Source organism: Equus asinus, chromosome 17 (assembly GCF_041296235.1).
Source record: "Equus asinus isolate D_3611 breed Donkey chromosome 17, EquAss-T2T_v2, whole genome shotgun sequence".
In the NCBI taxonomy this organism is placed as follows: domain Eukaryota; kingdom Metazoa; phylum Chordata; class Mammalia; order Perissodactyla; family Equidae; genus Equus; species Equus asinus.
Window position 1 is genome coordinate 43,643,541 of NC_091806.1, and position 24,600 is coordinate 43,668,140.

The window sequence follows — 24,600 nt, forward strand, 5'->3', positions numbered from 1 at the left end:
CGACCGGCAGGAGCTGGACACTAGGTGTCCCGCTCTAGCCCTCCGGTTGGTCTGGAAGGCAGGCACACTTGTTTGCTGTTCCCAGCCAAGGGCTGGGCTGGGCCTGGCTCGTTTTGGGCTCCGGGGTGGCCCGAAGTCCCCGCCCGCTGCGCTTCCCGCCGCAGCCGGCTGCCGGGCTGGCCCCGCCCCCTCCGCCGCGGCCCCGCCCCCGGCAGGGCCCCGCCCCCAGGCGGAGCCGGCGCCCGGAGCGGTAGCGGGAGAACAGGCAGCGGGACCCCAGCGCGGGAGGCGGCCGCCGGCGGGAGCCCCAAAGGTACCGGTGGGAGAGGGGAAGCGGAGGCGCCGCAGTCGGGCCGGACGGGGGAGGTGGCGGCCTGGCGTGGGCCCTCGTGGTGTGTGTGTATGGGAGGGGGGTCCTCGCCGCGTCCGTCGCCGACGCCCTCCCCACCTCCCTGCTGGCGCCAGCTCCGGTCCCGAGTCAGCATGTCCGGTCCCCTGGCTCCGGTTGGCGGCCCCCACTCTCTCCTCTGCGTGACGGCCCGGCCCGGCCGGTGTACGGGAGAGTGGATGCGGCGGCCCCCAGCTCCCCTCGGCGGCACTGGCGACCGTCCCTGCTGCCAGCTGTGTGCGGGACCCCCCCCCCCCCCGTTCTGGGGCTCCCCTTCTCCCTGGGCGCTCTCTTACCCAGCCTTTGCACATTGCCCCCCATCCCGGGCCTGGCTTGGGAGGAAACATCTGTCGCGCCCCCTGGCAGTAGAAATGGGGTCATGACCTCCAGATGTGCTGGGAAGCGTCCAGCGCCTCCTCCTGGGGCAGCCAGGCCTTCCGGATCCGTGGGGGCGGGGCCGGCCCCCTCCCCCCGAGTGACACAGGCCGCGAGGAATGTCCTGGCCTCAATGGACCCTGTGTGAAGCTGCTGGGTGGGGGGCAGAGCTCAAGAACACCCCTCAAGGCAGGGCCAGAGCCCGGCACCGGGCCAGAACAAAGGGCAGCCCGTGGGCTGTGCGCGCACACACACACAGAGCTCAGCCCACACAGAGCAGGAGCTAGCACAGACCCCTCTCTCGGGTCCCCTCTAACCCCCATCACACACACCACAGCCGCAGCCCAAGAGCTTGGCACATGGAGCCAGGCCTGCATCTGCCACCACACACTTAACACATGGCCAGCTTCATTCGCTTCCCCCACCTTTCAATCTCCCAGCAGTTTTGGGAGAGGACAGGGATGGTTAACTTCATTTTAGAGATGAGAGAACCTAGCCTCAGGGTCAGTGTCAGAGCTTGTCCTAGGAGAAACTTAGGAACAAGGCAGTCTGAGCTTTGCAGGCCTATCCTTGTTTCGTTCTGGAGCATTAGTTGAGGGGTGCACAGAGCCCCTGCCCCCACCTCCTCCTCACCCAGCCTCACACAGTGTCACTGGGTGACACACGAACACCCACCAGCAGGTGTCTGCACCCCTAGTGGAGGGTCCCCACATCCCTCCCGCAGCTGCCCACTCCATCCTGGGTTCACCTGGGGGTGGCTTCCCTCAGGTTCTCACACCACCTTTTGCACTTGCCCCTGGCCTCGACACATTTCCGGACTTCACAGGTCTCTGGGGCCTTGGGTGTCTCAGTTTTACATCCTGTGAGACCTTGAGCCTCAACCCAACCCCCAACTCACACCACAGCTACACACAGCATAGGAGGGGGAGGCACAGCACTGTGTAAGCCCGGGAGATCGACAGACCCATGTTCAAATTCTTGCCGTGACAGAATTGCTTTAGGCAAAAGCATCTCCTTATCTGGACCTCACTTTCACCATCTGTCACATGGGGTTCAGACCTCCTTGTCAGCATCAGTGAGGCCAGGTAGGCAGAGGTCCCCATGGGTCTCAGTTCCAGCAAAGGGGCCCGGTCAGCATGACTCTCTCCCCTGCCCCCAGGCATGGCCACAGTACCCTGCCAGAGGGTGAGCCCAGGCCTGTCCTTCAGGCCAGGGTGACTTGGGTCCTATTACTGAGCTGGTGTGACCCCAGCACCTTCCTCAGGATGTGGGGTTGGGCAGGGGGCTGGGCCCAGAGTTGGGGCCACTTCCTGTGCTGAAGGAAGGCTTCTTGCTGTGCCTGCTGCCCTGCCAGTGGCCCTTGGATCCCCTGTGTCCTTGAGGTATTGAGGCTGTGAGGGCCAGGGCCTTGAGACCCAGGCTCTGGGTGCTCAGCTCCTGAGGGATCCTGGAGGAAGTGGGAGGGGCAGGGAGGAAGGTCTCTGGGGACAGGACGTCCTCCCTTTGTCAAGTGAGCAGGACCCAGACACCAGTGGCCCCACGGGTTTTCCCTCCCAGATGAGACAAATCATCTGTCCGGTTGGGCCAGGCTTTGGAGGGGACCCTCACTCTGGGTCCAGGACAAAGCCAAGGTGTGGAGTGAGACCTGGAGGCCCCTGTCAGCCCCAGGCTGCCCAGGCTCACAAGCCTCAGGGTCAAGGCCCCGACAGCGTGCCCCGGGCCCAGCCCAGCGCTAAGCTGGAGGAGGGGGCTGGAAACCTCAGCCCCAGGCAGACGAGGAAGTGGCCAGGAAAGCGGAAGCGGCTTTGATGGTCACGGAGGGGGCCGGAAGCCAACCGGCGAGGTGGAGGACGGGGCGCGGGCCGGGTTCCTGTTTTCTCAGGCCCCTCTGAGCAGCCCCCTCCTCCGCCAGGGCAGGAGCCGGCCTGCCGCCGGGCACCGAGCACCCGTGCCCGCCGATGCGGCCCGGCGCCCACGCCAGGCCCGCGGCACGCCTATGTGGGCCGGCGGCGTGGGGAGCCCGCGGCGGGGCGCTGCCCCCGCGCCCACCGATGACCTCTTCGCCCGCAAGCTGCGCCAGCCCGCGCGGCCGCCGCTGACGCCGCACACCTTCGAGCCGAGGCCGGCCAGGGGCCCGCTCCTGCGCAGCGGCAGCGATGCCGGCGAGGCCCGGCCCCCCACGCCCGCCAGCCCGCGCGCCCGGGCGCACAGCCACGAGGACGCCAGCCGGCCCGCCGCCGCCACCCGGCTCTTCACCGACCCGTTGGCCCTGCTCGGGCTGCCAGCCGAGGAGCCCGAGCCCGCCTTCCCGCCGGTGCCCGAGCCCCGCTGGTTCGCCCACTACGACGTGCAGAGCTTGCTCTTCGACTGGGCTCCGAGGCCGCGGGGGCCGGGGGGCCGCGCAGACGCCCGTTCTGGAACCCCCGCCCCGGCTGAGGACCAGACGGGCAGCTCGGACCTGCTGCTCGAGGCGCCTGGCTTCGTGAGTGAGCTCGGCGGCGAGGGCGAGCTGGGCCTGGGCGGACCAGTGTCCCCACCTGTGCCCCCTGCGCTGCCCAACGCGGCTGTGTCCGTCCTGGAGGAACCACAGAACCGAAGCTTGGCCTACAGCCTGGAGCACGCAGACCTGGGCGCTGGCTACTACCGCAAGTACTTCTACGGCAAAGGTGAGGGGAGGGCTCTGTCACCCGCAGTGCTCACAGGAGGGCTCATGGCTACTGTCCCCATCAAGTCCCGGGCCGTATGAAGAGTCAGGCTCTGCCTCCAGGCCACAGCTGCCTCGCTGGGCCCAGCTTTCACCACCTCCTGGAGGCCAGCCCCAGCCTCCATCCACAGCCAGGCACACCCTCTGCCTCCTCTGGTTCATCCTCCTCCTGCTCTGGGCTGGGGAGAGATTTCCCATCTACATTTCCGTGAGGTGAAAACTGAGGCCTGAAAACCCCTGCCTCCGGGAACCTTGCTCTCATCAGTGCCCAGATGGAGTGGGCAGACATCCTGGAGAAGAACGAGGGCATGGGGGGCGGGCATGACGCCATCTGGGGCCAGGGCCAGGTGTGATAGGGGCGGGGCCGCAGGGGGGCGGGGCATAGGGCCGAGTGTATGGGAGCAGGCACCAGTCAGGATTCGCCTTGGTGGGATGTGGGCGGGGCTGCGGAGGGGGCGGTACTTAGTCTAGGATCTGCGCAAGGTGAGGAGATGCGACCCGGGGCGGGACTTAGTGATGGACGTGGTCGAGCAAGGGTGGGACTGCCTGTGGGGACAGGACCGGTCATCGACGACCCGGCCCCCCAGAACACCAGAACTTCTTCGGACTGGACGAGGCGCTGGGCCCGGTGGCAGTGAGCCTGCGGCGGGAGGAGAAAGAGAGCAGCGGAGGGGGCACTCTGCACAGCTACCGCATCATCGTGCGGACCACGCAGGTGAGCCGAGATCGTGGGGTCAGAACGCGGATTGCCTCCTCGGCAGCCAACCTGTACGGATCCCGAGAGCTCTTACATCCCTCCTCAGCTCCGGACCCTCCGCGGCACCATCTCAGAGGACGCGCTGCCGCCGGGGCCCCCGCGGGGCCTGTCCCCAAGGAAGCTTCTGGAGCACGTGGCGCCGCGGCTGAGCCCGACCTGCCTGCGCCTGGGCTCAGCTTCACCGAAGGTGCCACGCACGCTGCTCACGCTGGACGAGCAAGTGGTGAGTGGCCGGGGCGTCCCCAGCCCTACAGTTCGACCTGGTGTGAACCCAGCCTGCCCAGCTCCCAGCTGCCCAGCCCTGACCCTGATCCTGGGCTGGACGATGACCCCAGGAGCGCATGTTTTTCAGAGAGAGGGCATCAGAGGTCATCTGGAGCCTTGCCTCTCAAAGGAAGGTCTGTAGGCCAGCAGCATCCACATCTTCTGGGAGCTTGTTAGAAATGCAAGTCCTTCCCTCCCCTGTGCGGAAAGCTGCCCACTGGCCCTGATTCTCTTCCTGTGTCATTCAACATCAGTCATTCGACAAACATTCCTCACACTGTCTTGGTGCCAGGCCCCAGACTGGCTGCTGGGGACATGTCCAGACCAGGTGCTGTCCTTGAGCTCACAGCCAGGTCGGGGAGAGAGACCCACAGAGAATCGTGGAGCAGGATAACAGTGAAAGGGGAATGCTGAGGGCTCTGTGGGGCACCAAGGGAGTGCTGACAGCCCTTCTTTGGTGAAGGGGTTAGCATCATGGAGGAAAGGCAAGAGCTTGAGCCAGGAAGAGCAGGTGTATTCTGGGTAGAAGGAACGACTTGTGCAAAGGTCTAGAGACTGAAAGCAGGTCACACTGGGGTCCTGCAGGCAGTTCAGTGTGGCTGGAGTGGAGCTGGGGGGGAAGGGGTGGGAAAGGCTTGCATTTAGTCCTGAGGGCACTGGGGAGCCATGGAAGATCTGAGAGTAGGTGCTAGACGGAAGGGGCAGGGAGGCCAGGCCTGAGGGCTGTTGCAGTTGTGCAAGCCAGACCTGGTGGCAATGATGGCAGAGGTGAAGAGGAGGTGGCAGTCCTGGGGTAGTAGGTAGCCTTTGTCACTAACTGAAAGGTGGAGGTGTTGTGAGATTCCCCAGCTTCTTGGCCCCTGGGAGTGGTATTTTTATGGAGTCTGGAATCCTGGAGGATGGGCGGGATGGAAGAGTCACAGGAAGTGAGGGTGCTGAAGTGCTGGAAGGACATCCAAGCAGCTGGGTCTGGAGCTCTGGAGAAGGGCCTGGGCTGGAGGCAGAGACCTGAGTGTCATCCCATGGAGACAGCTACTGCAGCCACTAAAGACAAACAGCACGGGTGGAGAAGAGGCCCAGGCACGAGATGGTGGGGTCCCTGGCTTTCAGGCAGAGTGAGGTTCCCGTTGTCCTAAGAGCCAACTATGGTGAGAGGGTGCAAGTACGAGGCCATGCGCTCCTCAAGAGGGAGCCAGGGCTTCAGGGCTGGGCTGGAAGCGGGGAGGAAGGTGGGGACTGAGTCTGGAAGGAAGAAGGGAGGCCAGAGCTGCAGGGGCGCTGGGCTCATGTGCACCAGCTCAGAGCACCCGGAGCTGTGCACGGTTAACCTCGATGGGAATGAGCCAAAGGGGACAGGAGCAGAGTGGGAGCCGGCTGGGGCGGGGCGCCCGGGATCCGAGGGAGGGGAGGACAGGCTAACCTTGAGATAAAGAAGATGACAATGGGAACATTGATTGGGATTGAGCACACCATGTGTAGGGTCCTCTCTGTGAATCTGCTCCTCTGTGGTCACATGAGAACCACCCCCCTCTTGGTCCCGTCCCACCTGTGACCCCCTCTTCCCTCCTGGGCCCTGGGAGCAGGACAGACTGAACCTACCCGATAGGTGAGGACAGAGGCGGCTTGGAAAGGGCGGTGCTCAGAGCTACACATCAAGGCAGTCCAGCCCCGAGGCCAGTGTCCCATCCATTCCAGAAGGCCCAGTGGGGGTGGGGCTGGGGGACTGAGGCCTGTGCCTTCTGCCTGTACCCTGCCTCTCAGCTGAGCTTCCAGCGCAAGGTGGGCATCCTGTACTGCCGGGAGGGCCAGGGCTCGGAGGAGGAGATGTACAACAACCAGGAGGCAGGGCCGGCCTTCACGCAGTTCCTCACCCTGCTGGGCGACGTGGTGCGGCTCAAAGGCTTCGACAGCTACCGGGCCCAGCTGGACACCAAAAGTGAGGCCCAGGGGGCTGGGGGCGGGGGCAGGCTGCCTTGATGAGAACCAACTGCCTTGTCACTTCTCTGTCCCGTGTTGTCCTGGGGCTGGTGGTGGAAAGGGTAGAGAGTTCTTTGGGGAGGCTGAGGATGTGGGTCAGGGGAGGAAATGCCAAGCCGTGGGCTGGGGAGAGGGGCTGGGACTGTCCCCCAAGGGCCCGGTCCCCTACTGGCTGAGCTGGGGCCAGGAGGGTTTGGGGACGCCACCCCCTCCATACAACACGCATATTCCACCAGCCCGGCCTCCTGGGGAGCGCCCCTGCCGCCCTGGGTGGAAGGGCCCCTGGGAGGTGTTTCATGGAGCACCTGCCTGCCTTCCACTCCTTCAGCTGCTCCACACATGCTGGTGCTGGGGCCAATATCTGTCCCCTCCTAGGACACTGCCCCCACATCCCTCTTAGGCCATTTCTCATTTCTGTCGTCATTCTGTCTCAATGCCCCCCAACCCCAAGGCTGGAGGCTGGAGCCTGTGGGGGGAGGGGGAGGGGAACCGCGAGGCTGCCCTTGGACCTCCTGTCAGGAAGGGGTTGTCCACTTGCTGGTTGGGGACACAGAGGCTCCAGACTGCCGGCAAGGATGGCAAGTTCAAGCCACCCTGATTCCCCTTGGTCTCCCTCTGTGTCCCCAACTCCCTGGCCACAGCGGATTCCACGGGCACGCACTCCCTCTATACCACATACCAGGACCACGAGATCATGTTCCACGTGTCCACGATGCTGCCTTACACCCCCAATAACCAGCAGCAGGTGTGAGGGGGCTGGGGGTCCTGGGGGGGGGTGGCCAGGGCTTTCTGGGGAAGCAGGGAGGGTTGCTGTGTGGGTGGCAGTATTTGAGCCTTCCTCTCAGGTCTGTTGACCCCCAACAACTCTCCCTGCTGGTGTCTCTCCCAAGACTTAGCACCCCAGGCCTTGTCCAGGGGCGGGTGGGGGAGCCACTGGTGCCCAGGCTCTGCCCTGCCTGAATGAGGAGGGACTTGGGGGGCCCGCTCACATCCCTTACCATCTAACCCCCAGCTCCTGCGGAAGCGCCACATCGGCAACGACATTGTGACCATCGTGTTCCAGGAACCTGGCAGCAAGCCCTTCTGCCCCACCACCATCCGCTCACACTTCCAGCACGTGTTCCTAGTGGTGCGGGCACACGCACCCTGCACTCCGCACACCTCCTACAGGTGGGCGCCTGCGTGCTGCCCGCTCTGCCACGGGGTCTGGCTTCCTGGACCCTCCCTGTTGCCCCTGACTACCGCCTCCCTCCCCGCAGGGTGGCCGTGAGCCGCACCCAGGACACCCCGGCCTTTGGGCCAGCTCTGCCCCCTGGCGGAGGCCCCTTCCAGGCCAACGCCGACTTCCGGGCCTTCCTGCTGGCCAAGGCGCTCAACGGCGAGCAGGCGGCGAGCCAAGCGGGCCAGTTCCACGCCATGGCCACGCGCACGCGCCAGCAGTACCTGCAGGACCTGGCCACCAACGAGGTGACCACTACGTCGCTGGACTCGGCTTCGCGCTTCGGCCTGCCCTCCCTGGGTGGGAGGCGGCGGGCGCCCCCTCGGGGCCCCGGCGCCGAGCTGCAGGCGGCGGGCGCGCTGGTGTGGGGTGTGCGCGCGGCGCCCGGGGCGCGGGGCGCGGCCGGGGCCCAGACGGGCAGCCCCGACGGCGCCGAGGTACCCTGCCTGCTGGGCATCTCGGCGGAAGCGCTGGTGCTGGTGGCGCCGCGTGACGGCCGCGTAGTCTTCAATTGCGCCTGTCGCGACGTGCTGGCCTGGACCTTCTCCGAGCAGCAGCTCGACCTGTACCACGGCCGCGGGGAGGCGATCACGCTGCGGCTCGACGGGCCCCCCGGCCAAGCCGTGGGTGAGGTCGTGGCGCGGCTGCAGGTGAGGCCCGGAGTAGGGACGGAGCCGGCTTTGGAACCGCTCGCTCCTGCTGCCTCCTGCCTAGGGGAAAGTCAAGGGTGCGGCCCCAGCCCGGGAGCTTGGCAGGGCTGGAACTGGAGCCCCTGGTCTCTGAGCCTCACGCCCTCATCGGCCGGCTGGTTGCTGATGCTCTCCAGAGTGTGCAAACGGCTGGGCGGCCTGGGACGGGGTCTCCGGGGCTGGCGCGGGGGCGGCCCCTCCTCGCGCAGTCCTCTCACGCCCCGCCCCGCCCCAGCTGGTGAGCCGCGGCTGCGAGACCCGCGAGCTGGCGCTGCCCCGCGACGGCCAAGGCCGCCTGGGCTTCGAGGCGGACGCCGAGGGCTTCGTCACGCAAGTGGAGCGCTTCACGTTCGCCGAGACGGCGGGACTGCGGCCCGGGGCGCGCCTGCTGCGCGTGTGCGGCCAGACGCTGCCCAGCCTCGGCCCCGAGGCCGCCGGCCAGCTGCTGCGCTCGGCGCCCAAGGTCTGCGTCACCGTGCTGCCCCCCGACGAGAGCGGCCGGCCGCGCAGGTCAGGGCGCCGGGCGCGGGGAGGTGGGAGGAGCGGGCGGCCGGCCACCGCGCGGGGCTCGGTGCTGGCATTAGCGTGCGCTCTAGAGTCCATCTGGTCTCTGCTGCAGCAACCCGACTTGTTGCACGAAAGCATCCAGAGACAATGTAAATGAGCGAGTGTGGCCGTGTTCCACTCAAACTTTATTTATGGATGCGGACATTTGAGTTTTATATGATTTTCACGTGTCGTGAAATATTCTTTTGGTTTCTTTCAACTATTTTAAAATGTAAAGACAATGCTTAGCTTGCAGGAGTACAAAAACAGGCACATCTAAAACAGAAAAGAAAAAGGCCTGGCGGGCTCGATTTGGTCCCCAGGCAGTAGTTTTTGGGTCTCTATGCTAAGAGACCCGCCTGGGTTATTATTTAAATGCTTACGGCAAGCTGTGAGGCCGGCACCATCATCCCCATCTCACAGATGGCGAAACTGATGTTCAGAGCGCTTTGCCCAGGATACACAGGGACAGCACTGTGATTTGAACCTACGTCTGGAAAAATGGCCAGTAGCCAGGCAAACATTTTTCCTTGTTGTCAGGGAGTTTGGAGAGCTCTCCTCCTCCTGGAAGTGAGCCTCAGGCGCAGCTGGGAGAGGGGCTGGCCATGTGGGCTGCTGGGGGCGGGGTGTTCCTGCCTGACGCTGCCCCTTCCTCCCCCCAGGAGCTTTTCGGAGCTGTACACACTGTCTCTGCAGGAGCCCAGCCGACGGGGGGCCCCAGAGCCTGTGCAGGATGAGGCCCCGGGGTTGGTCCTGCTGCCCGCCACGAAGCAGCTGCTACATTTCTGCCTGAATAATGGCAGCGGTCCTCCAGGGCCTGGGGACCTGGCCGAGGAGAGGACTGAGTTCCTGCACAGCCAGAACTCACCATCACCCCGCAGGTCCGCCTTCTTGGCCTTCCCTCTCTTCCAGCCCGGTGAGGCTGGACAGGCAGGCCTCTGAAAGCAGGCGCCACGGGCCGCAGCGTCTAGTGCTGAGCTGTCCCTGCTCTCTCCAGCTCCCTGTCGGACGAGGTCCCAGTCCTGCCCAACACCACCCCGGACCTCCTCCTGGCCACCACCGCCAAGCCAGCCACACCTAGCACTGGCAGGGAGACTCCCCCCACCCAGGTGAGCACAAGCGACGCTCCGGAGCCCAACAAGGGGTGAGAGCACAGTGGTGATGGTGGGCATCACTGCATTCATACCCACTTCTGCCCCCCAGGATGGGCCAGGCAGCCCCACTGGTGATGAGGACAGGGGCAACCCGGCCCCGGAGCTGAGGGCCTCCTTCCTGCCACGCACCTTGTCTCTGCGCAACTCCATCAGCAAAAGTGAGTCTGGAGCAAGGTGAGGGATAGGAGGCAGGCAGGGGGAGGCTGGCCTGGGTTTCCCCGGCTGAGCCACCTCATGCCCACAGTCATGTCAGAGGCAGGCAGTGAGACCCTGGAAGACGAGTGGCAGTCCATCTCAGAGATCGCCTCCACTTGTAACACCATCCTGGAGTCGCTGTCCCGGGAGGGTGAGGCTACCAGGGCGCTGGGGGTAGGAGCCAGGATGGGGCTCTTAATTCCCTTTACCTGCCTGTCCAAACGGTCCCTCTGTCCCCACAGGACAGCCCATCCCAGAGAGTGGAGATGCCAAGGGAACGCCAAAGTCTGATGCTGAGTAAGGCTCCACGCCCCATCTAGCCCCCTCACTGTAGCTAGGTGCCCACTGTCTGTGCCCACCCATTGGAGTTAAGCATTGTCCCGGGGCTCTGCCTTCACGGACCCCTAAGTTTGAGAAGACTGGGGTTGGGCCCCTCTCATTCAGGTGGGTCTGGGAGCCAGCCCACGGTGCTGCCCCCTGCCCTGGTCCCACTGAGTCCTGACCTCATGTCCTCAGGCCAGAACCCGGCAGCCTGTCAGAGAAGGTCTCTCACCTGGAGTCCATGCTCAGGAAGCTGCAGGACGACCTGCAGAAGGTGACGGCGTGGGCTGGGGTCGGCAGGGACTACAGGGCTACCCCAGGACAGGGGCGGGCCCCTCTGACTCCCGCTCCCCCGACCCCCTAGGAGAAGGCGGACAAGGCAGCCCTGGAGGAGGAGGTACGGAGTCTGCGGCACAACAACCGGCGGCTGCAGGCCGAATCCGAGAGTGCGGCCACCCGCCTGCTGCTGGCCTCCAAGCAGCTGGGCCCTCCCAGCCCCGACCTGGCCTGAGCCATCTTGTCCAGCCTTGGCCTGCCCGCGGGCCTGCTCAGAACCGCCCAGGACCTTCAGGGCACCGGCTCCCACGGGGCCCTGGGCCTTCCTCAGGAACTGTCCCTGCGCTTAGGCGCATCTTAGCACTGCCCCCACTGCCCGGCCCATTATGTGGTGGCGAAGTTGCCCTTGCCACATCCCATCTGTAAATATTCTGTGCAGAAACCAGGACTTCAGGGAGTAAAGAAGCCACTGCTATTTGTGTCTGGTTGGGCCTTCATGACATGACAGGGGAAGGGCTTTTGCCCCAGCGGCTCCAGCCAAGTTCCTGGGACCAGTTAGATGAGCAGGCCCTGGTGACACTGGCTCAGGGTTGGGATGGCACTCACAGAGGGGTTCTCTGAGGCTAAGCCACCCCTTCGCTTCTCTCGCAAACACTGATTTGGTCTGCTGGGAAGCAGGTGGCCGCACCCCACACCTATTCCGCTTCATCGTCTGAGCCAGGCCCAGGCAGGCCCCTGCCATGGAACCCAAACTGAGGGGCTGAGATCAGGGGCAGAAGGTGGACCTGCAGGACAGGGAGAGACAGAGCTCAGGGGTCAGTGACAGCCTGACCATGCCCCCTTATAAAGGCCCTATCACCCTGCAAGGCCCTGGCCCCAGTGCAGGCCCCACCTCTCTCTGTAATCACTGAGCCCCCAAGCCTGGCACGCCCTTGACCACCTGGCCAGACCTTGCAGGGCCCAGTTCCAGTGGGGCTAGCTTCTCTGCCTTAGTTGCTTGGGAGATGTTTTCATGTCCCGGGGGAAATCAGTCCTTGACCCACTTCTCTTCTCACCAGGCCAGGCCCTTTCCCGTGAGTGGCATCAGCAGGTCCAAACGTGGATTTTGTCTAAACCCTTTGCTTTCTGGATCTGAGGCCAGACAGGGTACTGACTTGTCCAGCATCCCATGCCTAGTCCAGCCCCTTCCCCAGGCTGGCTGAGACCCAGGCCCTGGGCCCACTAGGCTTTGGTAGGATGAGCTAGGTTCTGAGCAAGTTTTGGGGGAATCTGCCTTCACGAAGGAGGTAATGTGAGGGCTGGGTTTTGAAGGTTGTGTAGGAGTTGACCAGGCAGAGAAGTCAAAGCCATCCTGGGTAGGACCAGCTTGGGGCCTATAGGACAGGGATCCAAGGGCAAAGGAGCTGGAGCTCAGTCAAAGGGCTGTGAAAGGTGCACTGGGGATCCTGGACCAGCAGTTCCCGACACTGTGTCCCAGCTTTTAGCTGCTGTGAACTACAGTGAGGAGCCCTCACGGGGCAGTGTGGAAGGCTCTGGTCACTCTCTGGGTGTGTCTGCAGAAAACTCGGATCGGGTCCCGTGCTTGATAGATGTTCAGAGGGAGAGTGATGAGGTAAAGTTTGGGTGTCAGGGCCCTTTGCTGCAAGGAAGGCAGGGCCAGGAGGAGGCTGTAGCAGAAGCCCCAGTGGGAGGTCATAGTGTCTCAAACGAGGTGATAGTGCTGAAGATCGGGAGAAGTGGGCAGACTTACCAGGACCTGGCAAGGGAGTGGACTGGGGTCACTAGGGGAGAAGATGCGGCATCTACTGCCGTGGCCAGGTTTCTGGTTGGAGTCCCTGGAGGATGCCAGGGCCCAGGCCGAGACAGGGAGGGCTGGGGCAGGCTGGGTATGGCCCCGATCTTTTGAAACAGGGTGCGTTTGAAGCTTGAAGGATGTCAGTGTGAGATGTCCATTAAGCTGGCGCGCAGGAGAGAAAGGTCTGGGCCGGAGACAAGGATTTCGGACGGGGGAACCAAGAGCACGATGAGGTCACTCACGGAGCGTGGGAAGGGCCATGAGCGGGCTTCCGGGGGTCACCGGAGGGCACCGCAGGACGCTGAGAAAGCCAAGAGCGAGCCACGGCCGGGGCTGGAGGACCTGGGCTCACTCGTTCCCCTCTGGGCCTCAGGTGGGCCCCACTGCGGGCAGCTCCGCCATCCGCTTCCTGGGCCTAGGAGCCTCCGCAGCCGCCAGGTCCTCGCGCTCGCCCCGACCCCGCCCCCAGCGCCCGGGCTCCCTCCGCGGGAGCTCCCCAGCAGGTTCGCCCGGGTCCCGACCCGGCCAACACGCTCGGGTGCCGCCCCTCGCGCGGAAGTGCGGCTGGGCCTGGTCCCTGAGTGGCCCTCCCAGTTTCAGCCCCGCCCCGTGGCCTAGGGGCTGGAGCGCGAGCTCGACTCTAGACGCGTTCAGGTTCCCCAACGTTCCGCCGCCCGCTGGCATCTTCCCTCGTAGGCACGGTCCATCCGAGTCTGCACCCAGGGCCTCCTGTGTTCCCAGGGGACTCGGCAGCTTCCGCATCACGTCCCACTGATAACCCGTTTGCCCCTGCCCTCACCCTCCCGCAACAGTGCGAAGCCCGGAACAGAGACCCCGTTGCCCTCAGCACACGACTTTTTCGGCAGCGCGTTACCTGGCCTCACCGTGCAGAATAACATCTGCGCATGCGCACTTGAGAAGGCTGGGCCCAGCCCGCCGCGGCCTGTCGCCGACCCTGCTTTACTGCGCGTGCGTCAGGCCAAGCCGGAAGTACTTCCAGCTCCAGCCTTCTGGCTGTTACGTGACTTTTGTTTAGGCCTCCTGGAGCTAACACATTTAAGATTTCTTCGGTCCTCCCAGAAGCAGAAGAGAGTATCAAACCATAGACCTTTACCTGGCATCTAACAGATGCAAATCTTCCCTTGACCACCAAGAGATGCACGCGTGGCCCAGCGTTCTTGATCTTTTACAGCCTGGCCCCATCGAACTTTCCCAACATCGTCTCTCTGAGCCCGCTCACTTCCAAACGCTGGCCAGCCCCTCTGCGAGACCCACCCTCCTCTGTTAACCTAAGACCCGAGGCGAACGTAGCCTCCGTGAAGCCCTTCCGGAAAATGCTCCATCCCCACAGCCCTGGGCCCTCTCACTCCGCAGGTCCCCACCCACCATACCAGCCTGCTTTCATCCATGGGATCGTAACCAGGGGTTTCCAAGGGCATTCTCGACTGCAAACTCCCAGATGACAGTATAAATATTCATCCAACTCTGTATCAACAATGTCCAGCCTGACATGACTAGCAAAGAGTGTGCAGAATGCTGAAAGAAGGCAAATCTCTGGCCAGCTTGGCAATGAATTTATTAGTTGACAGTAGAAAGAGCAAGAGTCCAGCTGCTTTGAATCTTCTGTAAAAACTGAGCCTCTTGACTGGAGAGCTGCCAGCCTGCCCTCCCCCCACTCTCCAAACTCTACTATTAAGGCACTTGAGAAAAGGGGGAACCGAGAAGTCGCAGACCAAACCTCCCTAGAGTCTGGAGAGGGCCAGTGCTGTCCCACCAGTTCCTTTCAGCCAGATGAGCAAGGAAAGAACTGGCAGAGACCTCTGCAGGGCAGGCAGGCTGGCCCCTCAAACGCTGGTGTTAGGCACAAGGACAATACCAGCACCACAGGGGCTGGTAACAGGGCATTATTTTGGCTCAAGGTGTAAATCCATGATTTGAGAACACTTGGTAATAAGGCTTTGCAGCCTCAAAGGCCATAGCTCCAGCCTGTGCTTCTCTCTAGGAGAGTATTAGAAGCTGGAGGGTGGGGACAGGAGCCCCCAGAGTTCCCTCTACAGACAAGGGAGCTAAACATCAGGATGAGAGAAGTGTGTGAGTCCTCTGAGGTTCCCCCTTTCTAGAGAAGTTAATGCTTCTGCTAAAGCACCTCCAAAAGGATATAGATACTGCCAATAAAAGAATAAAATGCAGCCCCCCTCCCCAGGAAAATGTCACCCAAAGAAGTTGGGGGCAGTTGGAGCACACACCCTCAGAATCCGTAAGTGCCTGCTTTGGAGGGCTTCAATCCCCTGTGACCCAGTGCTCCGGGCAGGGCAGGTGTCACCTCCCTAGGAGCTGATCTGACTCAGAAGGGCTGAGAAGTCCATGTCCGAAATGGAGGAGAAGTCTTCGTCCCCTGAGAGGAGACCGTTGGGGAGCCCGGAGGCCCCCAGGGGAGCGGGAGCTGGGTCAGGGGGCCGCTGGGACCCTGACATCAGGCGAGTTATAGCCTCAGGGTACTCCATCAGCATGGGCTCAGCTGTGTGGGGGGCCATAGAGACACCCTGGTTCAGCAGCTGCTGAAACTCAGAGTTGTCGACAGATGCCAGGTCCGTGAACACGGCCGGGTCAGTGTTATTGCCGAGCAGGGCCCCCAGGTCTTCATCAGCATCAAACTGCAGCTGCAGCAGGGCCTCCGTCAGTGTCCCTTCCCCAGCTTGGGTGGTCCTGGGGGCAGGCGGGGCCACGGCCTGAGCAAGGCCTGCGGCTAGGACAGGAACGGGAGCTGGGGCCTGGGCCAGAGCTGATGCCATGGCTGGGGCAGGGGCTGGGGCCTGCGCCAGGACTGGGGCAGGGGCTGGTGCCAAGGCCGAGGTCTGGCTTGGGATCGTCCCAGAAGGAAAGACCATGGGGGAAAATTCCTCAAAGTTGATGGTGCTGAGGGATGGCGTAAAGGGATAGGGCTGGGGAGCTGGAGGAGAGACAGAGAGGCAGGGGTCAGAGAAAGCCTCAGAGACCCACCCTGTCCTCTGTACCCCAGCCCCTGTCAACAGTGCTATGGAGTCACTGCCAGCACCCGAGCTCCCTCCTCCTAGCACCCAATCTGACCTGGCCTGTAGGGTCTACTTCTTGCCTCACCTCCTCTGTGGAGCCCTCCTTGTCTACTCCAGCCCACAAAGCTCTCCCAGTCTTTCAGAGGAAGCTATCAGCTGGTAAAACCTCTCCTTACAGCCAAAAAACCAAGCCTCCAGAGGGCCTGGGCCCAAGGCGCAACCAGTGAGTAGTGGCCTGAAGCAGGGCACTCGTCACACTTTTGTGACTTTGTCACTCTTTTTTGAGGCCCACCCCAGCACATACATTCTGTTACTTTGGAGCTGATTCTTTTCTTCCCCTAATTCAACTGAGGGCAGAGACTGTGCGTTTTTTAACTTCTATATCCCAAGGTATCCAATATGGGGTTTAATGGGCACAGCAGTTCTCAGATTTCAGCATGCGTTAGTGTCCCCAGGAAGTTGCTGGTTCCTGGGCCACATTTCCGAAGCATCTGATTCTGCTGGTCTGTAATGGGGCCCAGGAATCAGAATCTTCACCAACCCCCTCAAGGTGGCCCTGACATGGGGAACTAGGCCTCACACCCTGAGAAACACCCCAACAGAGAGCAGGCTTCAGACACCTGCTGGCCAGGCTGCCTGTTCGTCTCCCCCAAGAAGGTGTCTAAACCACGGGCTGAAGAGATCTGCGCCTGCAGTGCCGGAACATCAGAAAACCTTACCTGGCTTGGGGACGGAGGCTGAGCTGCGGGCAGGCACAGCAATGCGCCGGGGCGGGGGCCGGGGGTCGGTGGGTCCTGCAGGGCAAGGCTGGGTCAGTTCCCGGTCCCCAGGGTCTCCCCTCCCCTGCCTACTGCCTTCTCAATCTCCCCACTGCCCCTCTCACCATTGAAAGGACTCTTTTTCATGATGCTCTTGAAGGTCTCATATGTCCTTTTGCGTTTCTCCTCAATTCGGTGACGATCATCTGGAAAAATAACGGGGAGAAGTGGGTCTCACTCTCCTCAGCTGGACCCCCAAAGGTCTCAAAAGACCCTCAGGAGGAAGGTGATGAGCCAAGCTTTCCTGAGACCCTTTCTCCAAAGCTTTCCAGCCAATGAGAAGGGCTGCGTGACACTGTGCCTCTCAACAATTCTGAGTCCCACAGCTTTCGGAGAAGGCCTCTGTTGGCTGAATGTGCCCCTCTGAAGGCCACATGGGTGCCTCCACGTAAAGGGGCCATGCTATCTGGGGGACAGGAGCCCTCCTGGGGCCCTAGTCTCCAGCCTCTTCACTTCCCTGCGTTGCTCACGTCCTAGCTCCTCTCCAGCCTTGACCCAGGCCTGGCGATGATCTCCTGGCACTCTGGGGCAGCTGAGGCACCACACACTTGCTTATGACTGCAACAGACCCTCTTATTCTTGTCTCCGATGGTTCGATAGTTCAGTCTAGAGCTTTCAAAACTAACTACCGCAGCACTCAGCTAACTCAAGTACTCACCACCACCCAAAGCCAGCCTCATCACCTCTCCCCAAAAACTTGGTTCTTTCTCCTCCCGTGTTCCCTCACCACCCGTCTGCCCAGTCACCAAAGCTAGAAACCTTGGAATCATCCTCAGCATCTTCCTTTCTCTCCCTCCCCACCATTCACTAACTCGACACCTATTTACCAAGGATCCACTATACGCTAGGCTCCACTCTAGCCACTGCGGATACCGCTCTGAGGAAGCAGACAAGGTTTCTGCTCCCCAAAGGTGACATCCTAGTGTCCGAGGAGCAAGGACACAACCATGTACAAGTGACAGGAACTTTGAGGGAAGAGACACAGGGTGATGTAACAGCACCGGAAGTGAGGTCAGGGAGGCTAGTTTAGAGGTGGTGAGGGAAGCACTGGTGTGAGCGTGTCACAGAAGATCTGACGGCCAAGCCTTCCAAGCAGAGGCGACAGCTAGAACCCAGGTCCAGAGGCGGCACTGAGCCTGGTGTGTGTTGGACACAAAAGGGCTCGTGGGGCTGAAGGATACCCAAGGAGGACGGCGGGAGATGAAATCGTCTCGTTTTGTCATTCCCTCTACAACGTTCACCCTGCGTCTTCTCTTCCTGAACCATGACATCTTCCAAAATGGACCCCCCATCCGCCTCGAGTGTCTCCCTCTCTGATCCTCTACCCACTGCCGCCAGAACGAGCCTCCCGATCTGCTGTCATTTCTCTGCTTATAAACCTTCAGTGGCTCCCCACTGCCTTCAGGATGAAACCTTGGATGAATGCCTTGAGCGTAACATTTAAGGCCCTCCTGCCTGGGCCTGCTCGCTGCCCAACGTCAGCTCCCACCACAAAGCTGCCCTCTAACGTGCCATGCACCCTCCAACACCCCTGCCCTTCCAGGTGCTGGTCCACCTGCCTGGAGAATGCGCTTCTGTCTTTCTCCAACTTAAATGCCACCTCCTCCACGCAGCTGTCTGCAGCATCCCGGCACTCTGACACACCTCCCTCTTTCACATGTCATTCTGTGACTTAAGGATCTGTTTTGCATGTGTCTTCCTCATGTGACTGAGCTTCCGAAGGGTAGGGAACACGTCTTACTCATCTTTGTACTCACAATACCTGGCACCGGCCCTGGCACCAAGTGGGAATTCAATCATTATTTGTGGAAGGAACTGACGGCTGTTTTGCGGTTGCTTTCTGAGCCCTAAGAGACTGCTCCCAGGGAGAAAACACTCTTAGGCGAGATGCTGGGCTTCGGAAAAAGGATCATTCTGGCTGTTCCTACTGTGGTCAGATGCCTGAAAGCCATGACCAAACTATGTTTGTGTGGCAGTGACAAGAGACACACAGCGTGGCCAGGGGACCCTGGAGCCAGATAGCTCACTAGCTATGTGACCTGAGGCAAGTCAGATGCTATCTCCTACCTCAAAAGGTTCGTGAGAGAATAAAATCACCTAATTCACTGACATACTTAGATAGGGCCAAGCATGTAATAAGAAAGAACCCAATAAGCCTGGGGTATCATTATTACTAAATTCAGCAAGAAAGAGAATCTCATTGCTGTGTAACTCCCTGCCTGACTCCAGCTTTGGACACCCAACTGCAGCCCCAGACATCCGGCCCTGGCCTCGCTCTCACTGGCTGGAGCCCAGGGCCCTGCTGCCACCTTCCCCAGCTGTGCACCTGTGTCTGGCAAATACTGGAACTCCATGGGCTCGCTGAGCTCCCGATCCGAAGGCCGCCGCAGCTGCATGGAGACACGCACGGGGGCCTGCAGGCTGGGGTCCGCATAGGGAGGTGTCCGGAACACAATGGCCACTTGTCGGTGAACATCGGCTTGTGAAAAGGAGCCTCGGGCCTCCCAGCCTGGTCCCGTGAAATACACCTCGATGTCCTCTGCAGGAGATGGGGTGGCAGTGTGGGTCAGTGTGCCCAACCCACCCACAGCCCAGCACATTCCCCAATTGCCGATACTTGTCCATGAGGCATTGGGGGCAGTGTTTAAAGCCAGTTCCCTGACACTCGCCATCACTGCTCAGCCCTGCCCCTCACTCCTGCTCCAGAGGCCAGCCCTGCTTCCCAGTGAGTACCTTTCTGCACCTTGTCACAAAGCAGGAAGATCTCATCGCCCCCGAGGCAGCTCCCGGAGTTCCGGTTCACTCGGCAGATCTTGAGCTCAGCAGTGTTGGGGGCGCCTGAGGGTGTGGGGATACAAGGGAAGCCCTGAACCGCCAGAGGTCTCCGAGGCTGGCCTGCAGGAGACGCGAGGCCCCTGCCCCGCCCAGAGTCAGGGGCATCCAGAGCTTGCTGACTGCACCTTGCAGTGAAGGCTCGCCCATGCTCATTAGCTCCTCTCCCCAACCAATTCACCAACTATTGACCTGCTGGCACCGGCTGTACGCCCAGCACTGCTCACAGCACGGAGAACACGACAACGCACAAAACCCACACCGCTCTGCGCCCACGGAGCTCACAGTCTAGTGGGACCCAATGTGGTCACACCTCCTCCTTGTCCACTTGACCAAGCAATCTTCAAGGCCCAGTTCATACCCACCTTGGCCAGGAACCCTTCCCTCCTGAGCCCCCGTTCATCCTGGTTTCCCGTCCTTGGGGCTCCAGGGCCCTTTCGTTTTCATTCATCCCGCTGGTTACTTAAGTAGAGACTGCACGTTGATCAATGTCTGCCCAATCCATCTGTGAACTTCCTGTGAGCTTTCACCACTGAATTACTCCTCTCGAATATTATCTTGTGCCTGGGAGCTCATTTCCTGGAGTCCTTAGCACAGTTCTGGCCACACGATCCTCTCAGCACATACTGGAAATGCCTGTCTCCCCTCTGCCTCCCTGTCAGCCCGGAAGCTACACCTCGAGGGCAGCTCTGGCTCTCCTCCGCCTTGTCTCCCAGCCAGCAGAGCTGGCACAGGAGAGAAGACAAATACGCCTGCTTGCCTGCTTACCGAAGGCAGCCAGAGCTCCTCTCGCAGGCCACACCCGTCCCACCCTTCCTCCTCCCAGGCCCGTCCCTCTCCCCTTCCTGCACTCCCTGGCCACTCACGGTTGTCAAAGATGGGATGAGAAAGGACAGGCGACAGGCGGAGGGGCCTGCCTGCCGGGTCCCGCACTGTCACCTGGAAGCATAGCCGCACCGCATTCAGGTCGTAGTCCCCACGCTGCTCTTCTATGGGAACTGCCAGAAGAAGAGCGGGTCAGGAGAGCGGGGGCTGGGGGTGGGAGAGACAGGGAACAATGGGCAGGGAGCTCTGGGCTGAGAGAGCCATTTGAAGGCTTGTGAAACAGTAGGAGTCCTAGAGGAGGAGGAAGAGAAGGTTCTAGACCCATCACTGACTCCACCTGTGACCCTGCATGTCATATCCCCTCTCTGGGTCTCAGTTTCCCCAATGGTAAAATGGGAGTGTGTACTGAATGGGCATCAAGATTTCATCCATACTGTGAGTCTTGGCCAATGGGGGAGAGAGGAAGGGAAGGTGGCCTCAGAAGGGCGACAGAGGGTAGGGGTGCTCTAGGCAGGCCCAGGCCTTCACTCCCTCACCCCTCACCTTGGAAGGGGTTGTTGTTGGTCTGGATGCGCTGACTGATGGCCTGCTCCAGGTCTCGCTTCTTTACACACTGGATCCCCAGGTTCTGGAAGCTGAGGTCCCCCCCGGCGTCAGTCGCCACTGTCTCCAGCAGAGTCTGGGCCCTACTGCCTCGCCCAGTCTACCCCTTCCTCCCCACCCACTCACCAGATGCTCAGCCCTCCAATGGCTTTCCAGTGTGCCGCAGTGAAACTCACTCCTCATTCTGGCTGACAAGCCCCTGTGCCCTGCCACCCACTCTAAACATAGTGCCTGCCGGCTCCCTGCCCTCAGCCGCAGGGGCTTCTTTTCCGTTCGCCAAACACAATGAACTGACTCCGACTTCAAGGCCTCTGCACTTGTTCATTCTGCCTGGAATGTTCTTTCTGTGCTTCTCTGCTTTCTCACCACTCAGGTCTTTTTTTTTTCCCCCAAGGAAGATTAGCCCTGAGCTAACTGCCGCCAATCCTCCTCTTTTTGCTGAGGAAGGCTGGCCCTGAGCTAACATCCGTGCCCGTCTTCCTCTGCTTTATATGTGGGACGCCTGCCACAGCATGGCTTGCCAAACGGATACAAATCGGCGAACCCAGGGCCGCCAAAGCAGAATGTGCTCTCTTAACCGCTGTGCCACCGGGCCGGCCCCTCACCACTCAGATCTTGCCTGAGAGAGGCCCTCTGACCTCCAGATCCAGAGTAAAACAAGACCAACTCCCCTGCTATTCTTCCAACCTACCACTCTTCTATTTTCAGCATTAAAATTATTACTCTTATGGTATCTCGTTTATTTATTTGTCTATTTATTTATGGCCTGTCTCTGTCAACTTGTATGTAAGCTCCAGGGGAGACTGCTGGTTCACTGGTTTTCTTTCTCACTACAAGAGATGTGATACTGAGGGACTGGCCCTGCCAGCCACAGGATTTAGGGGTTCAGAGATGACTAGGGACCCATCCGTATCCCGTGGAGCTCACACCTGCTTGAGGGAGTGGACACACAAACAGGTAATTTCAAGACAAAGGGGGGCCGGCTCGGTGGCGCAGCGGTTAAGCACGCACGTTCCGCTTCTCGGCGGCCCGGGGTTCGCCGGCCCGGATCCCGGGTGCGGACATGGCACCAGTTGGCACGCCATGCTGTGGCAGGCGTCCCACATATAAAATAGAGGAAGATGGGCACGATGTTAGCTCAGAGCCAGTCTTCCTCAGCAAAAAGAGGAGGACTGGCAGAAGTTAGCTCAGGGCTAATCTTCCTCAAAAAAAAAAAAAAAAAAAAGACGAAGGGAATCTGCTTGCAGAGCTGGGGAGGAATTCCACCCTCTGACCAGAAAGGAACAACACTGTAACAGCTACACGACTGCCCCGCCTGGTGCTCCCCCCACCCCCTCCCCGCTCCGCCTGTCTGTGGGCAGCTCACCTGTGGATGCAGCGGTCAGGGCAGAGCTCAGCCTCATAGAAGCCGTCCCGGCAGTCTTTCCCCACAAGCTCGTGGGGGTGAGGCCGGTGAGGAGGGTCCTTGGTGACCAGGGAGATGCGAACTGTCCCTGGCCCCGTGTAGCCATTGATCTGTCCAAAGTACAGAGAGCATCCTAGAGACTCCGGAATTCCAGACCCAACTTCCAGACACAGATTGCACGGGGGCCTGGAAGCAAGCCCACTGGCAGTCCACAGTCCCACCCTGGCTGACTCTGTGCCTCCCCCGCCACCCGCGGAGCCAGGGCTGACCTTGATGGTGGGGTGGGTCTTGGTGGTATCCGTGCTCCTCTCGCCCGGGATGCTGCCCGCTGAGCGCCCCTCGCACTTGTAGCGGAAGCGCATGCCCCGCTGCTTGGGCTGCTCAATGATCTCCACATAGGGGCCAGAAGCCTGGGCTGGCTCTGTGGGGGAGACACCGGCCAGCCCCCATCAGGCGGCCGACCCCATGGCCCCTAACCCTGGGGAGCTCCTCCCGAAGCAGAGAAAGGATGGTCCACTTACCCGAAGGGAAGATGAGGGGGAACAGGTCTGAAAGGGGAGGGAGACAAGGGTCAGCACAAGCCCACTTCCCATCCTCACGGAGAGGAAAGAGAGCCAGGCTCCCTCCGAGGGAAACTGAGTCAGGGCCTGCTACCTGGAGCCTGCAGTGAAACTCAGGGGCGGGGGTAAAGGAACCAGAAACATCTGTTTCCACAGGGAAAACTGGGAATAGCGTCCTCCCTTTACTGGGGGAAACTGAGTCAGGGCCTTTTGTACTTTCATAAGGAAAACTAAGGAAGGGCACTCCCCACCCTCCATCCCGAGAGGAAACTGAGTCAGACACATTCTCCCCCTAAAAAGGAAACTAAGTCAGAATCACCTCCACGGGCCTCGTGGGGAAACTGAGTCAAAGTTCACCCCACATCCCCACCCCAGGAAGATACTGAGTCAAGGCCCCCTCCACCCAGAGGGGAAACTGAGTCAGACCCCTAACGCCTGCCCCGCCCCACGCCACCATCCGGCCGGCCGCTCCCTGCGCAGCGCCCATCGGCGCAGGAAGGGGCGGAAGGCGGCGCGGGGCTCCCGCTGCGGGCCCGGCCGCCCGGGCGCCGCCACCCGCGGGGTAGGAGGGTGCCCTCACCTTCCATGGCCGGGGTCCCGGGGGCGGGGCCGGGGTCGCAGCTGGGCCCGCGGCGCGCGCTACAGCAGAGCCATTCGCCAGAGGCGGAAATGCGCTGCGCGCGCCCGCCGCCGCGTCACTGCCGGGAATCCGACCGCGCCTGCGCGCTGCGCCGCCGCCGCTGCCGCCGCCCCGCGGGGGGCCGAGGCCAAGTGCGTGCCGCACGGAGGACGAAGAGGCCGCGCGCGCCGCGCCGCCGGGGGCCAGCGACAAGTGTGCGCCGCGCGGGAGACGAAGAGGCTGCCCGCCCGGAGGCTGCTCCCGGGGCTGGCGGGGCGGCTCGGCTGCTCCCGGGGCTGAGCCTCGTCTGGAGGGCGGGCCCAACGATTACTCACAATGTTTTTAGGGGATTTCGGGGCCCCCTCCCGCGGATCGGAGGAGTTTGGTGATGTCACCCCTGGCCGGGTCTGGAGCAGAGCCAGGGCTGCTGGGCTGTGGCCGCCCGCCCTGCGCAGGGAAAGGCCCGGGCCTGCTCCGCCCGCAAAGGCCGGTGGCTGACCTCCGCACGGTTTCTTAATCGCTGAAGGTGCTCTTGGTGGCTGTCGCCGCAGAAGCACTTTTTAATTTCCCGTTCCCCCCAATCGAGATGCAGCGGGGAAAAGGGAAGCGCCCGGACCTCTCCACCTGGCTGTGCTTGGATCGGGGGCTTCGCGGAGCCTGCTGCACGCAAGGGGCGACCGAGGCTCCGTGCCGCGTCCGCTCCCGCCGGCGAGTGGGGCCGCGGGCTCGTCGGTTTAAGATGCATCCACCCTGCTGGCCATCGGGGGCAGTGGGTGGGCAGGAGGCGCCCAGGAGTAAATGTCCGAGGCCTCGTCTGCGCAGCCTGACGCCTGTGACCCAGAAGGTCCGAGACCCGAGGAGCCGCTTGAACCCTGTGGGTCACGCCCCCCACCCGCCTCCACAGGTCCTCCTGCTAGGGTCCAATCGTTGGCCAAAGCATTTCCACTAAGTAACTGTCAGGCGACCCCTCGGCGGGAGTATCGTGCCTAAGGCCAAGCCCAAGTCGCATTAGTGCAGAGCGAGGGAGGGTCCGGAGCACCCCCGCCCCGACCCTAGGCAGTTTCCTCATCCGAGAATAAGGATGCTCCAAGGCAGGCGGCGGAGTCGTCCCCAGATGGAGACTTTTTTATCTTCTCTAAATTCGTTCTAAATTAGGGAATCATGTGGGAATTGGAAAAGATTGGAAATTCTGACTTGCTTTCCCAGGCTCTGAAAAAACAGGAAGAGAAAAGTGAAAATAGTTACC

General features: G+C 61.6%; 2 protein-coding genes across 3 annotated transcripts; one reads left to right on the plus strand and one right to left on the minus strand.

Annotated features, from left to right (window-relative positions):
• The first annotated feature begins 179 nt into the window (after window positions 1-179).
• Window positions 180-11,346, plus strand: SIPA1 (signal-induced proliferation-associated 1). 2 transcript variants are annotated; one of them, XM_070488173.1, is made up of 16 exons: window positions 180-313; window positions 2,676-3,429; window positions 4,055-4,182; window positions 4,271-4,447; window positions 6,250-6,424; window positions 7,107-7,210; window positions 7,478-7,635; window positions 7,725-8,334; window positions 8,609-8,883; window positions 9,582-9,800; window positions 9,917-10,028; window positions 10,123-10,231; window positions 10,318-10,419; window positions 10,511-10,565; window positions 10,785-10,863; window positions 10,954-11,346. In XM_070488173.1, exons 2-16 carry the CDS (start codon window positions 2,760-2,762, stop codon window positions 11,098-11,100), a joined length of 3,120 nt encoding a protein of 1,039 aa, XP_070344274.1. In that variant the 5' UTR covers window positions 180-313; window positions 2,676-2,759; the 3' UTR covers window positions 11,101-11,346. The 2 variants fall into 2 exon arrangements, with proteins under 2 accessions (XP_070344274.1, XP_070344273.1); XM_070488172.1 differs by having other exon boundaries at window positions 205-313; window positions 2,681-3,429.
• Window positions 11,347-14,215: 2,869 nt separating this feature from the next.
• RELA (RELA proto-oncogene, NF-kB subunit) lies at window positions 14,216-24,333 on the minus strand. Its single transcript, XM_014844831.3, has 11 exons — window positions 23,316-24,333; window positions 22,697-22,723; window positions 22,445-22,596; window positions 22,137-22,285; window positions 20,711-20,802; window positions 20,209-20,340; window positions 19,244-19,348; window positions 18,837-19,049; window positions 16,576-16,656; window positions 16,412-16,486; window positions 14,216-15,610 (listed from the first exon to the last, which is right to left on the minus strand). Exons 1-11 carry the CDS (start codon window positions 23,320-23,322, stop codon window positions 14,988-14,990), a joined length of 1,656 nt encoding a protein of 551 aa, XP_014700317.1. The 5' UTR covers window positions 23,323-24,333; the 3' UTR covers window positions 14,216-14,987.
• Window positions 24,334-24,600: the final 267 nt, after the last annotated feature.